At 34.2% G+C, this 16,683-nt stretch overlaps 2 protein-coding genes across 2 annotated transcripts; both read left to right on the plus strand.

Annotated features, from left to right (window-relative positions):
• Positions 1–2,721: 2,721 nt before the first annotated feature.
• On the plus strand, positions 2,722–7,047 carry LOC109163637 (39S ribosomal protein L41-A, mitochondrial-like). The gene is made up of 3 exons (XM_019312378.1): positions 2,722–2,975; positions 3,243–3,307; positions 6,540–7,047. Exons 1-3 carry the CDS (start codon positions 2,828–2,830, stop codon positions 6,606–6,608), a joined length of 282 nt encoding a protein of 93 aa, XP_019167923.1. The 5' UTR covers positions 2,722–2,827; the 3' UTR covers positions 6,609–7,047.
• A 4,458-nt stretch (positions 7,048–11,505) lies between these two features.
• On the plus strand, positions 11,506–15,452 carry LOC109163636 (cell division cycle protein 48 homolog). The gene is made up of 9 exons (XM_019312377.1): positions 11,506–11,618; positions 11,733–11,898; positions 12,492–12,720; positions 12,870–13,636; positions 13,742–13,963; positions 14,043–14,114; positions 14,222–14,503; positions 14,580–14,939; positions 15,025–15,452. Exons 1-9 carry the CDS (start codon positions 11,590–11,592, stop codon positions 15,322–15,324), a joined length of 2,427 nt encoding a protein of 808 aa, XP_019167922.1. The 5' UTR covers positions 11,506–11,589; the 3' UTR covers positions 15,325–15,452.
• Positions 15,453–16,683: the final 1,231 nt, after the last annotated feature.

Genomic DNA, 16,683 nt, shown 5'->3' on the forward strand with positions numbered 1-16,683 from the left:
AACTCCATAATGCTTGTGTCATTTCTTCAAGGCTTTGGTGACCTTTTCAACTTCTTGGCCTTGTGGCAGTTCCTGAGGTGGTGGCTGCTGTGCAACTGGGATGTATTCAACAACTTTCCCCCTTCCAAAGCCGCCTATGTTTCTTTCAACCTTGACCCTTGCTCTCAAATCGCTTGAAGTCCATGAAGTGATTATAGGAATCCTCTGACTATCTCTCCTCTAACTTGCACCTTGTCTAGGTATGACAGCTTCAAATAGAGAAACAAAACAAAAAGAAAAAAAAAAAAAGATAAATCACTCAAAATTAATATTAGTTCAGATTAATAATGTTCAGGATGACATAGTAGACTACACATAACTTCATTAAAAAATGTACATAATTATAAACTATAATATACATAATATATATCAAGAATACACATAAAGTTGTAGGACAACATACAAAGTTCATACCATTAGGAAAGTGGCAGGCCCAGTGAAGGGTGCCTCACGCTTGCTTCTCCATGATGAGGTGGTGTCAACAAGAGATCTTATTGTGTAAGCACACCAGTTGAAGTCTTTGATTTTGCTGACATCTTGCAGTGAATAGAGGAGCTTGTAGTTGCAAAACATATTCTTGAAACCTTTTATCAGTGTGGAAACAGTGTAGATTATAAAGTCACGCTTGAACATGTCGCCATGGTCACGCCTCTCAATGATCCCATTCAGCATCTGGCTCGTTGTTGGTGCGCCTGTCTTTATACCCCACCGTTCTCTCCAAAGTGCAACCAAGTGTTTGAACTGTGGGTCTTTGCTCGTTACTTCACCGTCTATAACAGTCTGTTGGCGTTTGGGGATACCAAGTGTTGAATGTACATCATCATTTCCTAGAAGGAGCTCTTCCTCTTCCATATGGATCGAGCATCTACCAACATCAAATCGCTCAAGAAGGTATCTCAGAAGTTCACCATCATATGAAGAAAGTGTTGCACTTAAAAGGGATCCAAATCCTATATCTCGAACAGCTTGGTGCTATTCCGGGCTCAAACTGCTCACAAGTGCACAGAGCTGCTTTGGGGAGGTCCTTAAAGCCAAGTAATCACTGTGTTTTGGTTTTTTCTTCTTTTCTTTTTCCTCCTTTCTTATCATCTTTGGGGTTTTTTATGTTGGGCAGTTGTACAGGTGTGGGTTGTCTTTTGTTTTTTTGCAGCAGGCTGCTTGGGGTCATCATTGGTATCTGTTCTGATTTCAACATTTGCTGGTTCAGAATCTGTTTCAGCACCTTTTGATGCAGTAGCAGTATTTTTCCTTCGTTTACCCTCTTTGGCAATTTCTCGTAGCGTAGGATCAGTAGTGATTGGAGGTGTTGATGTAGGTGCAATATTTTTATTTCTTGGAGATCTCCGGGGATTAGTGGTTGTAGTGGTTGACATTTCTGTAATAACATAATACACGTAAACACAAGTCTAAGTAATATGTAACACTAATATTAACACCAGACAAGCAATAGATTGGGATTGAGAATTTTACAGGGGTGCAAATGTATAATGTACATAATTCTATGAAGTAATACACATAATATATAACCAGGATACACATAATTTTGAGTATAAGAATAGTGGTTATCTATGATGAGGTATAGCAACTGAAAGCATTAATGTACATAATCTTATATCAGAATAAACACAAGTCCAAGTAATATGTAACCCTAGTTGACACTGCTATAATAACATATACACATAAACACAGTTCTAAGTAATAGGTAACACTAATATTAACACCAGACAGACAATAGATTAGGATTGAGAAGTTTACAGGGGTGCAAATGTATAATATAATGTACATAATGTTATGAAGTAATACACATAATATATAACCAGGATACACATAATTTTAAATATAAGAATAGTGGTTATCTATGATGAGGTATAGCAACTGAAAACATTAATGTACATAATCTTATATCATAATAAACACAAGTCTAAGTAATATGTAACCCTAGTTGACACTGCTGTAATAACATATACACATAAACACAGTTCTAAGTAATAGGTAACACTAATATTAACACCAGACAGACAATAGATTGGGATTGAGAAGTTTACAGGGATGCAAATGTATAATGTACATAATGTTATGAAGTAATACACATAATATATAACCAGGATACACATAATTTTGAGTATAAGAATAGCGGTTATCTATGATGAGGTATAGCAACTGAAAACACTAATGCACATAATCTTATATCAGAATAAACACAAGTTTAAGTAATATGTAACCCTAGTTGACATTGATGTATTAACATAATGTAGTAATATCATGAATGTCTGGATTTCATACTCATAGTGTTATGCAATCCTAGTTATGCTCACATTTCTTCGCGCTGATGTATTGCTCTTGCAGAGGAATGTGATGAAGGATTCAGACTTTGCGGGTTTTGCTGTCTTTCGCGAAAAATAGTGCTCGGTTTTGAATGCTTGAGAGTGGTAATGGAGACTTTGTGAAGAAGAAATGCCAGATATATATTTTAAAAAAAAAAAAAAGTGATTGGATGGACGGAGAGGCGTCCGTCCCGTCAAATTCCACTAACGGTGAAATTTCAAAACGACACCGTTTCACAGTTAGGCGCATAATCCTACGTGCAACATGGTGTATGGTATAACGATTGATTCTAGACTTGCCAAGACCCAAGAGGCAGGTTTTTGAACTTGCCCCCCAATTCGATGACCCGAAAAGAGCCCCAAAACCTCTAATACTTAATCGTTAAACCCTTTTCTTCAATTAGAAAATTATCGTTGGTTTTGCAGATTCCTACGCTGGTTCTTCGGGTAACAAGAAGAAGAAAATGGTGCTGGGGCTATTGCTTGGACTTGCAAGGTCATCATTCGGAAGAAAGCGAACATCTTCTCTCGAAATTCTCACTTCAAAAGGTGGTCCGAGGGGTTTCTACAAGGGCAAGAATTGCATACCCACGGGCTTCCACACTCGCAAAGGTTTTCAATTTTCTCTTTACTTCATTTTTGTCTGTTAAAAATCCTTTCTTGATGATCGTCTTGAGCGCAGATTGAACTAGAATATTCGATTTTTTTTAATCTCCTTTGTTCCCAAAAGTTTTGGACCTATATGAATACGAAATCCCAATTTTGAGGTTCCGAAGTTGATAATGTGCATTCCTTGAGGAAGATTAAATTATGTTATTTGGGTTATTATAACTCAGCAATTTAGTTGATTGTGAACTCCATTGGGTGGTGGTGATGCAGGTGGTTATGTCGTGGTTCCAGAAAAGCTTCCTAATTATGTGGTTCCAGATTTAACCGGTTTCAAGGTACTTAATAAAAAAAACTTGCTTCTAAAAGAGATTTCAGATTACTAATTTATGTGCATAGTTGGCAGTGCTGCTTTAGAATATTGAATCTTGCAGTTTTAGTTCAGCACTCTTCTATTTAGCTATATCTTAAAAAGAAAAACATGTTAAAGTAGTGCAATATTAATCCGAATAGAACCCTGACAGAGGGAGAATTTTAACACTCTCTTGGTTCTACTTGTTTCACTATGCTTACTGCTTACATTCTCCTTAGAGAGAGGATAGACAACGATTGGCATCTGTTGATTGCTATTTTTGGATTGATTGATATATGTATTTTTTGGGTGTCCCAGGGTTTCTCCCGTCGGACATAGTGACTAATCTCCTCGCTGAATTGTAGCCACTTCTAGACATCTCACATGAATGTGGAATTTTTTTTTTCCCCCGAGTTTATTTAGATTTTAGAGTGGTTGTAATACCTATGGTGCTATTTACATTGGGGGTAAAATTCAAAGCTAGACGAGGTAATGTTTGTAGGTGTTAAAACTAACTGGATAATGCATATTTCAGATATCAATTTTGTGTGATGGATCTCCCTACTGAAATCTATTTTTTGTTCTACTAAATAATGGGTCTCTAGTGGTCATAGCGAACAACCTATCTGGTGGTCAAGGATAATGTTATACTCCGATATCATATACATGTTTAATTTTGTATCAAAAGAAATGATCAACCATGGATGTGAAGTTCAAATACTGGTGCTCATGTTACATTTTCCATGTTGGAGAGAACTGAGAAGATAGAAAAATTAGTATCCCGTGATTGCCTTTTTGTGGATTGATAGATATATGAGAAGTAGACATCTCACAGCAATGTGGATTGTTTCCCTATTGGTTCTAGGATGATTTTATCAAGTTATATAGGGTGGTTGTAAGCATTTGTGGTGATATTAACACAAAGTTTGGGGCGGGGCAGTAGGTGTAAAATTCTGAGATGGATTAGGTAATGTTTGTAGGTATTAAACTATCTGGATAATTTACATTTCACCATTTCAGATATTAATTACATGGGATGGATTTCCCTACTTGAATGGTTTTTTTTTTTTTTTTTTGTTCTAGTAAATAATGGGTTTCTGCGGGTGGTCATGAATAATGCTATTCTATGCACATTTATGAAATTATAAAATTCATAATTTATAAATGTTTTTCTTTTATGCGATTATGAATTTTCTGTTATGAGATTATGAATTTACAGTACATTCATAATCTCATAACAAAAAATTCATAATCTGACCAAACGCGCCCTGTTAAAACAACATTAGCAAAAAAAAAAAAAAAAATTCTCGTAAATACGGCACCGTTTGGATCTGTGTTCACCATGAATGGTGAACACGTTTCCAGGGCATAATTTGCCCCTTTGGTCCAGTCGTTATATTATAGACCGCGGTGCACGTGCACCGCGGTCAAAAACGACGTCGTTTCTTTAAGTAAAGAAACGGTCCGCCGTTAGAGTTAACAGAGTCCGCTTGTTTGGTGTATTAAACACTAACTGACACTACAGTATATCCAAACCGACACTGCAGTTATATCAAAATGATACTGTAGTTATAGTAAAATGAAACTGCAGTGTATATAAACTGAAACTGAATAACATTTCACATATTTGAGTGTATATTGTACAATGAAGCTGTAATTATATCAAAATGATCATGTAGTTGTGTTTTAATGAAATTATAGTGTATATAAAATAAAATTAAATAACATTTTCACATATTTGAGTCTATAAATATCGAATGAAACTATAGTTATATCGAAATGAAACTGTAGTTGTGTTCAACTGAAACTGTAGTGTATACAAAATGACACTGAATAACAGAGTTACATTTTGCAAAAGGGTGCGGCGAAAACAAACACTGTTAATTTTCATTTTAAAAAAAGACGCGCGGTGCATAATCGATTATGCACCGCGGTGGATAATATAATTTGCCCCTTTGGTCTCAACCAAACACATAGGCCCATTTGGCCAATTAAGGCCACTTGACATATCTCAAAGCCCAGTTGGGAATGAGCCCATTCGGCATCAACAATTAACCGGCCCAAGCTTCATAGAGCAACTTTTCAACATCATCAAACGGCCTTCAAATGAATTGCAGTCAGCAATTCTTCAGCTGCATTCCATACAATCTACTTTACCAGAGGCTTCATTATTGCTTCAACTCAACAGGCCATGAGACCACAATGCATTGTGGATACGAGTCTAAAACAATGTCATTTTAAGGGAAAATACAGCCTTTTAGTTAAAAAATAAATTTGATTTTGTCTCGCCGTTTACGGCGTTATTTGTTTGTGACATTATAAATGTACAGTTATGGAATTATGAATGTACAGTTATGGAATTATGAATGTAAGTTATGGAATTATGAACACAGAGCTCTGACATTATGAGCTTACAATTATGAACATATAGTGATAAAATTATGAACATAGAGCTCTAAAATTGTGAACATAGAGTTTCGGAAATTATGAATTTACAGTTATTGAATTATGAATGTACAGTTACGGAATTATGAATGTACAGTTATGCAATTATGAATGTACAGTTATGCAATTATGAACACAGAGTTCTGACATTATGAACTTACAATTATGAATATATAGTGATAAAATTATGAACATATAGTCATATAACATAGTAGTCTGAAAATTAAAAAAAAAAAAAAAAAAAAAAAGTGGAAAAGAACGGTGGTGCCTAACGGCACCGTTACTGTGTCCAGCATGCATGGTGAACACGGGTCCATAGCATAACGATTGGCTCTTCTCACTGATTAGCTTCAACAAAATCAATCACCAAAGCTGTAGTTTTGTTCATAATCTGCAGCTAATCTCACCTTCTTTAACCAGATTTGCAGCTTCTTATCTCTTCAGAATCATCTTCAGAGATTAGCCTCAAAGTTCAGCTTTCTTCTCCCTTACAGCTCTTTTATTCTTTCAAGAGCTAGCACAGCAGATATCATCAGACCTGCTTCTGTCTGCTTCCCTTATGTAGACCATCTAAAATCAGCAACTCTCATCATAAACTCATGAAATATCATTTTCCATAGTGGAATCTACTTCATGGCACCATTAAAGCTCCGCTCCACTTTATAATTTTTGCTTTAATAGTGCAAAAACCATGCTTCAAGAAAGATGTTGCAAAATCATCTCAGCAAACCATACGTATTTGATTTGCAAATTGACACGCTTTTGATTTGCAGCTAAAGCCATACGTATCGCAGTGCCCAACAGAAGCCAAAACAGCAGAGGCTGCCGATTCTGCTAAATAATATCAGTAGGAACTAGGAAGTACACAATTGTTCCCCTCAAATGCATATGCTGATCATGCTTCACTTCAATGTACTTCGTTTAGCTCTTTCCTTTGAAAGATTTCATCGCACACTCTCACTATATTTTTCACGAGTGCATTCCCCTAATACATTAGATTAGCTGATCCCTACGTGTTCGTTTCTTCACTCTCCAACCCCCTTTCGTGTTATTATTCGGGCTGTAATAATGTTAACCATTGCTTCTTCTATTCCTCATTCTGCACCTTGATGTTGCAGATAGATGGGTTAGCAGCTCCTTGGGTGCGGTTTTTGCCCCATTCTTAGTATATTTTTTTTTAGATCATCAGGACGGGAAACGCCCAAATCAAAGCACTACTAGTTACAAAGAACATCTAGATCTGTTGTTTATTAATGGATAAGATTGTGACTGTGGTTTCTCTTTCCGTTTTTTTTTTTTTCCCTAATTTTTGAAAGTTATGGATTCCATGAAGATAATGGAAGTGCCAAAAAGTGGGTCAGAATAAGTAGCCATCAAGCAAAGGTGGATGCAGAAAGTGTGTCTTACTGTCTTAGATACATTGCTTAAAGATGTTGCATTTGCACATTGTTAAGTATGCAATTCATCTCAGATCTAATAATTTCAACTTTTGAACAATGTATATACATCTTTGATCTTTCAACCTACAAATTATTCATTACACAGCCAGAAGTTTTACAATATTTTGTTTCGATTAAACAATCAAGAGTTTGATACTTTGATAGTACAAGTGTGAGACTTTTAAAATGAAATATTGCGGTTTTTGAGATTATTCTCTTTTTCTTTTTAAAGTAAATATCGAAAATTCATTAACTCATATCAAAACGTAAGGGCGTTTGGTTGGGAGTAAGGAATTAGAGTGGAAAGGAATTGTAATTCGGTGGGAAAAGAATAAGGTGTGAATAAAGTATGAATTCAAATTACATTGTTTGGTAGGGATGAATATAATTATTGGGAAGGGAATGAAAAAAGTGATATAAAGACTAAAATGTCCTTGTGTAATAATAATAGTATTAATAATTAAGGGTATTTTTGTCATTTCATCCCTTTTTTCCTTTTCCCACAACCACCCCTCCAACCAAACGGCGTAATTGTGGCTTCCACTGAATTGCAATTCAACTACAGCTAAATTACGCCCAACCAAAGAAAGGAGCAGTTGGGTACCACCATTTGTGTTTGGCAAAAGGTTGGCAAAAGGACGGAAAAGAAAAGAATAAAGTAGAAATTCAAATGACATTGTTTGGCATATAGGAATAGAATTATTGTAAATGAGAAGGGAAGAGGTGATATAAAAATTAAAATATTCTTACATTCTTACATGGAAAAATAACACTTTTTTCCGCTGAGTTATATACTTATAGCACTTTTTCCCCTGAATTATTTAAGTGGCTGTTTTTTCCTCTGAAATGTTAAATGGACATATTTATCTTTAAAATAAATATTTCATTTATTTTTCTTTTCCAACAAATTATGATCACGATTTGGTTCAAAACACTATAGCAACCAAATCGAAATATTCCAGTTACAATTTAGAATCAAAACCAGATATTTAGAGCTTATTAAAACCGCGAATCGGAATGGCCGATTCATATTTTAAAAAAAAATAAAATACATTTATTATTAAATTTAGACTATTTTAAAAATAAAAAATAAAATTTTAAAATAAAGACGGTTCAAAATCGCGAATTGGATCCGAAAACGCCGCCGTTCACGGTTCAGGATCCAATTTTTTCGATTCATATTTTTAATAAACTGAAATCCAAATAGTGAGTTCTGGATTTGAATCATAACAAAAAACTTTTAATTCGATTGTTATACTGTCCAGTTTAGTTCGAACCGAACCGTGGTCATCCCTATGTATAAGCAAAAATTTGTTGGAGAAGAAAAATAAAGGAATAAGGGTCAAATAGGCCACTCAACTGCACACCAAAGTGTAATTAGGCCATTGAACTCAAAAAGAATGCAATTAAGCCATTGAACAACACAAAAACATGCAATTTAACCCAAAATGACTTGTTTACCTAGAGTAGCAAGTTACCAATTTCAAAATTAATTTTTTAAAATAACTTTTAATAAATAAATAATTAAAATATTAAAAAAAAAAAAAAACAGAAACTGCAGCCGGAAACGAATCGTCTCAGGCCGGCTTTGTCTCCATGGACGGAGACGAACATCCGTCTCCAGCCATGGAGACGAAGGGACCTTCATCTCCATGGCTATGGAGACGAATTCGTCTCCGGCCATGGAGACGACGTCCTTCGTCTCCCTGGCCATGGAGACGAAGGTCTTTGTCTCCATGGCTGGAGACGGAGCCACGGAGACGTAGGTGGCCGGAGACGATTTGTCTTCGGCCGGAAGTTTCTGTTTGTTTGTTTTTTTTTTTTTTTTTTTTTTTTTTTTTAATAATAATTTAATTATTTATTTATTAAAAATTATTTTAAAAAATTAATTTTGAAATTGGTAATTTGCTACTCTAGGTAAACAAGTCATTTTGGGCTAAATTGCATGTTTTTGTGTTGTTCAATGGCTTAATTGCATTCTTTTTGAGTTCAATGGCCTAATTGCACTTTGGTGTGCAGTTGAGTGACCTATTTGACCCTTATTTCAAAAATAAATAGAATGTTTACTTTAAGGGTAGAAATGTCTATTTAATATATCAGGGGGGAAAAACTACCACTTTTAGAATAATTGAGGTGACTAATGTGCTTACATGAATAATTCAGAGAAAAAATGTGCTATAAACATATAATTCAGCGAGAAAAAGTGACATTTTTCCTTCTTACATACTAATAATATTAATAATAATCAAGTGTAAAAATATCATTTTTTCCTCTTTTTTTTTTCTTTTTTTTTTTTCCATTAAATTGCAATTCAAAGAGGGTATGAATTGCAATTCAACAAAATGAAAAAATTGTAATTCTTTCCAATCACATATTTTAATTCAAGTGGCTAAAAGATTATGCTGAATTATAACTGCATCCAACCAAAGTGCATAATAGTTACACTATTAGTTATAAATAAAAAGGTAGAACTCTATGTTTGACCAACAAATAACAGGGTGTTTGGTTGGAGGGATTTTAAATTCCCTTCCCACTTAATTCCCACATAATTTCAAAGACCATTAAATTCCGTAGTTTGGTTGGAGGGAATTGCAATTTCCCCATTTTCATGGAATTAAAATCCCAGGCCCCCCCCCCCCCCCCCCCCCCCTGGTATTTTAATTCCTGGGAAAAAAAGATAGTGATGAGTCAAAATTAGCCCTTCCTTTTTTAACCTAAAATTAATGTCTAACAACAATAATGGACATTTTTGACTTTATACTACTTATTCCCTTTCAATTCCCATGTATACCTAACATTGGAATTGAAATTCCCAGTAATTTTATTCCTGTCAACCAAACACTGGAATTTAAATTCCCACTTTATTCCCAGTAATTCAACTCCAATGGAATTACAATTCTTTTCCCACATAATTCCCTCCCTCCAACCAAACGCCCTGTAAAAACGTGGAATTAACAATAAATTGGTAATTGTAATTTGTTATGGAATATTCTAGAACTTGTCACTAGGAATTATACCAAAAAAAGGTATAATTTTAAATTTTGAACACATTAAGCCTCTTCTACATTTTTTTTTTTTTTGAAATAAACCTCTTCAAGATATTTACGAATTTATTCAAAATTTTCACTTAAAATTAATTTGACAATATAACTAATAAAATTATTTCTCTTAATTAATTTATTGATAATGAATTTTTTTTTAATAAAGACATTGTAAAGATAATGTAGTGAATATAATCAATAAAAACAAAAATAATATAACTAATTAAATTATTTCTCTTATTTAATTTATTGATAATGATAATTTTTTTTAGAATAAAAACATTGTAGACACATAATCCTAAATTAAAGAAATACATATGTATTTTTTTTGGTAGTACTAAATTATTATTTATTTATAATTTAATAAGAGTAAAATAGAGTACTAATTATGCCAACTTTGATTGGGATGTGGTTCGAACCTAAAATTTTTCTTATTGAAATCAATGAGTAAGTTAACAGTGAACTAACATAAATTAACAGAAAGTTAACAGATAATCATATCCATTATTAAGGATAAATTAAAAAATCTTAAAGGAAAAATTAAAATCTGATCAATCTAAGCCATTCATTTGATTAAAAAATTTGTCCGTCATTTTTCTATCCATTATAGGCTTAACGTTCTTGGGCTCTTATTAGTATAGTGGATAGTAGATATTAAAAAAAAATACATTCAGAATTTTCAACATTTTTCTATTTGTCAATTATAGTGATTTATTTATTGCTTATTGAGGGTAATTCATAGGCAAATTGGCTAGACAGCTTAGTAACGAGTAACTACAAGCTAATTTAGATTGGTTTACTCTCTCGTCAAGTACTTTGTGGTTTGATAACATCATTATTATCATTCCAAAAAAAAGTCACAAAATTGAGTTCAAGTGTGGGCCGTGGGAATCTTTGTGATTCTTTACCAACTAAGGTTACAAAGGATTTATTCTTCATGGCTACGTAGTACTATAAAAAAAAATTGAAAAAAATTGTTAAAACTTTGTTTACATGGCAATATTTGAGCCAATAATATCTGGCCAATTGTAAAAGTTTGTTTGCATGGCAATAATTGATTGGTTTTGAGCTATTTGAGCTGTAATTTCAAACCGACGTTACAAATATTGATATTATTCCAATAGGAAAAGGAAAAAAATAAAAAAATAAAAATAATGATCTTATTCCAATAGGAAAAGGAAAAAAAAAAATAAAAAATAAAAATAATTTCTTTCCCAACAAGAAACAGAGTTCCATAACTTTATAAATTCTCCACGACTCAGATCTCTCGTACTCCCTAAATCGAAGCAAACCTTTTACAAGAGCGAAAAATCTCTGCGACCCGATAAAGACTACAGAGCATCATGAGTAACCAAGCGGAATCATCTGACTCGTAAGTGTTCTTTACAGATCTTAATGTATTTACATGTTTTTACGTTTGTGGATGAATGGGTAGTTGTTGTTTTTGCGGTTCTTGATTTTGGCTTGTTGGTGGGGTTTTGTGTAGGAAGGGGACGAAGAGGGATTACAGTACGGCGATTCTTGAGAGGAAGAAGGCGCCCAACCGGTTGGTTGTGGATGAGGCGATCAATGATGACAACTCTGTAGTGTCTCTTCACCCCAACACTATGGAGAAGCTCCAGCTCTTCCGTGGTGATACTATCATGATCAAGGTTTGTGTTTTTTTTTTCCCCGAATCTATGAGTTATTGGAAATTGGCGATTGGTTCTTTGAATTTAATTTGTTTATGCTTGATTTGGGGTTGAATCTTGGTTCGAATTTGGAGTGAGTTATGTAATTTTGAGAATTTAGGGTTTTTTGGTTCGGAAAAAAAGTTGGGATTTTGTTCTTTTAGAGAGAAACTTGAATTGGGGTTTTTGGATCTATTGGCATTTGTGCTTTATTGCTGTAAGGAGATAAGATTGCATTATTTTGTATACCTGTTTAGTTCTCTAGGGTTCTATGTCTGGATGATTGATTAGCTATATAGAAAAATTCTGATGTTTGTTTTCATGAGTTGAGTTTAATATAGTCTTGTGATGAATTCTAGCTTAGTTTGAGCATATAATGTTGCACCTTAACTGAATGTGTGTGGATTATATTGTAAATCTGTTAAAAGGTTGTCAGGATTTCTGTACAATGTGCAAATTTTGAAGTAACGGCTGACTAATTCTTATTAAAATATGCCCTCCCATGCTGGTGGTTGAAATTGTTATAGGATTCAATTCTTTGATTTTTTTAACACACATATATATACTGTGTACAGGGTAAGAAAAGAAAGGATACAGTCTGCATTGCTCTTGCTGATGACACATGTGAAGAACCTAAGATTAGGATGAACAAGGTTGTTAGGAACAACCTCAGAGTGAGGCTTGGAGATGTTGTTTCCGTCCACCAGTGTCCTGATGTCAAGTATGGCAAACGTGTTCACATTCTTCCTGTGGATGACACCATTGAAGGAGTTACTGGAAATCTCTTTGATGCTTACTTGAAACGTAAGCCCCCTTTGGCATCGAACTTCTAATTATTAATGGCTTTTATGCTTTATTCCACAGTTACACTACTATTAGTTATTAATATAATATGCAATTTCTTCCATTTGATTCTTTGCAATTGGTTGCTGAGTTTTACTTTTCCTGTGCAGCATATTTCCTTGAATCATACCGACCAGTGAGGAAGGGCGACTTCTTTCTTGTGAGAGGTGGAATGAGAAGTGTTGAGTTTAAGGTTATTGAGACTGACCCTGGCGAGTACTGTGTTGTTGCCCCTGATACTGAAATCTTCTGTGAGGGCGAACCTGTGAGAAGGGAAGATGAGGATCGGTTGGATGAGGTTGGATATGATGATGTCGGTGGTGTTCGTAAACAGATGGCTCAGATCAGGGAGCTTGTTGAGCTTCCCCTAAGGCATCCGCAGCTCTTCAAATCAATTGGTGTTAAGCCTCCAAAAGGAATCCTTCTATATGGACCTCCTGGTTCAGGGAAGACTTTAATAGCGAGGGCGGTTGCAAATGAAACTGGTGCTTTCTTCTTCTGCATTAATGGACCAGAAATTATGTCGAAATTGGCAGGAGAAAGTGAAAGCAATCTTAGGAAAGCGTTTGAGGAAGCTGAGAAGAATGCACCATCAATCATCTTCATTGATGAGATTGATTCAATTGCTCCCAAACGAGAGAAGACAAATGGAGAAGTTGAGAGGAGGATTGTTTCACAGCTACTGACACTTATGGATGGACTGAAATCTCGTGCACATGTCATTGTCATGGGTGCCACGAATCGTCCCAATAGTATTGATCCCGCACTAAGGAGGTTTGGAAGATTTGACAGGGAAATAGACATTGGCGTTCCTGATGAAGTTGGGCGTCTTGAGGTTCTTCGGATACATACCAAGAACATGAAGCTTGCTGAAGATGTAAATTCATATTTCTTTGAATTTATTATGTCAAAATCTCAAGCCTTTTTATATTTTTGATTTTTTGTTATGATGATATTCAACATTTGGGTTGTGCTTTTGCAGGTTGATTTGGAAAAGATTGCCAAGGATACTCATGGTTATGTTGGCGCTGATTTAGCAGCATTGTGTACTGAGTCTGCTCTTCAGTGCATTAGAGAGAAGATGGATGTTATTGATTTGGAAGATGAAACCATCGATGCAGAAATACTCAACTCAATGGCTGTTACCAATGAGCACTTCCAAACTGCTCTTGGAACGAGCAATCCTTCTGCATTGCGTGAAACTGTAAGTCACACACATCTTTGTTTCTGGATGCTGTTCACTTGTGCAATGCAGTTTAATAATGTTTGTTTCGTTAACCTAGGTTGTTGAAGTTCCTAATGTCTCCTGGGAAGATATTGGTGGCCTAGAAAATGTCAAGCGGGAGCTCCAAGAGGTAAGCTATCTTAGCTTTTACTAGCACATTTTTGTATCATGGCAATCAGTGTCTTTTAGATTTCATTTGATGCTGATTTAAATTAAATCCACACTTGTGTTGTGTAGACTGTACAATATCCAGTGGAGCATCCCGAGAAGTTTGAGAAGTTTGGAATGTCTCCGTCGAAGGGAGTTCTTTTCTACGGCCCGCCTGGATGTGGTAAGACTTTGTTGGCCAAGGCTATTGCCAATGAATGCCAAGCAAATTTCATCAGTGTCAAAGGCCCAGAGTTGCTTACAATGTGGTTCGGGGAGAGTGAGGCCAATGTTAGAGAGATATTTGACAAGGCTCGCCAATCTGCTCCTTGCGTCCTATTCTTTGATGAATTGGATTCAATTGCTACACAGGTGGGTGTTGTTCTTGACCCCTTTAGTTTAGTTGCAATGCGTCATTTTGTCTTATTTCCATCGTCCCCCCTTGCAGAGAGGAAGTTCGGTAGGAGATGCCGGTGGGGCTGCTGATAGGGTCTTAAATCAACTCCTCACAGAAATGGATGGAATGAATGCTAAGAAGACAGTTTTCATTATTGGGGCTACAAACAGGCCAGACATAATTGATCCTGCTCTTCTGCGTCCTGGCCGTCTTGACCAATTGATTTACATTCCTCTTCCTGACGAAGACTCCCGCCATCAAATTTTCAAGGCGTGCCTGAGGAAGTCTCCCGTTTCCAAGGACGTAGACCTCAGAGCTCTTGCCAAATACACTCAAGGCTTCAGCGGGGCCGACATCACAGAAATCTGCCAGCGCTCTTGCAAATATGCCATCAGAGAGAACATTGAAAAGGTTTGACTTTTGTTTCTTAGTTCAAGAAAAGGAAAATAAAAACATGAACAATGAAACATGAACTGGTTTATTGTGTTTTTTCCAGGATATCGAGAGGGAAAAGAAGAGGAGGGAGAACCCCGAGGCCATGGAGGAGGACGTTGAAGATGAGGTAGCCGAGATCAAGGCTGCTCATTTTGAAGAATCAATGAAGTACGCTCGCAGGAGCGTGAGCGATGCTGATATCAGGAAGTACCAGGCATTTGCACAAACCCTGCAGCAGTCCCGAGGTTTCGGTTCTGAATTCCGATTCTCAGAGGCCAGCACAGGGGGAGGAGCTGCCACTGGATCTGATCCTTTTGCAACTTCAGCCGGTGGAGCTGATGAAGATGACTTATATAGTTAGTTAGGTTGTCAGGTTGTTAGTTATATTCGAACATATATTTAAGTTCGTTTTGTTGCTGCTTTTTATCATCTGTAATTTTAACTCTGTTTTTAGTTTTCAATTGGCTTCCATGATGAATTATATTGATTGATCTTTACTACTTTTTGTGTCATCTTCATAGTATAAATCCTTAACAACAAAGGTTTGGTTGGGTGTTTAACATTCGAGGTTCACTGTTTTTTAGCAAACATGTTTGTTTGTTTGTTTTTTTTTTTTTTTTTTTTTTTTTAACTTGATATTTACAATATTTTTTTTTAGATATATTTGCTTTAGGATAAATTATGACATTCTCAAAATTATTAAAACATTGTAATAGAGTTGTGTTTAAGTTTTTTAAAATGAGATAAATAGAAAAATTATAGAATTTTCTGACAACACACTAAAATATTGCTTTTCAACTTTCAATCAAACTAGTATGGCAATATTAGTAATATTAGTAATATTATGGTGAAATTTTATATGGAACAATATTTTTTTTTTTAATTTGAAATTTATATATTAAAAATATAATTTTATATAAGTTGAATAATTTAATTTAAAAATTGATGGTGAAATTTTATATGGAACAATTTTTTTTTTAAATTTGAAATTTATATATTAAAAATATAATTTTATATAAAAATAATTTAATTTAAAAATTGACATCTAAATGCAAAACAATGAAAAATTAATAAAATATTATAATATTATATACATATATGCAGTGCTTACTGAAGGTTAGTGCTTCCACTGAGACTTGTTCAACTTGGTATTATTAGATCACAAGATTCTATATTTAATATAAGTATAAGTATTATGCAAATTTATTTTTTGATATATATTAAAAAGTATTGTGCTAATTTATTTTATACTTTTACCAACTATTTATCGAACAAATTTATATAATTAGTAGATCTAATTATATACATAAAAATATTATCATTAAAAACATGATTTACTATATTTTAAATAATATAATTGTAATTATGTAATATAATATATTATTATTATTATTATTATTATTATTATTATTATTATAATAATAATAATACAAAAAGTATTAACTTGAAATGTATAAATATGATAATAATATTATATAATGCATATAAATATTCATATATTTAGATAATAATAATAATAATAATAATAATAATAATAATAATAATAATAATAATAATAATAATAATAATAATAATAATGGATAAGGGTCAAATAGACCCTCATACTATATAATAAAGTGCAATTGAGTCCTCCAACTAAAAAAACATCCAATTAGACCCTTGAACTTATTAAAACAAGGAATAAGGGTCAAATAGGCCATCAAACTGCACACAATAAAAC

Source organism: Ipomoea nil, unplaced genomic scaffold, assembly GCF_001879475.1.
Source record: "Ipomoea nil cultivar Tokyo-kokei standard unplaced genomic scaffold, Asagao_1.1 scaffold3030, whole genome shotgun sequence".
Taxonomy (NCBI): Eukaryota; Viridiplantae; Streptophyta; class Magnoliopsida; order Solanales; family Convolvulaceae; genus Ipomoea; species Ipomoea nil.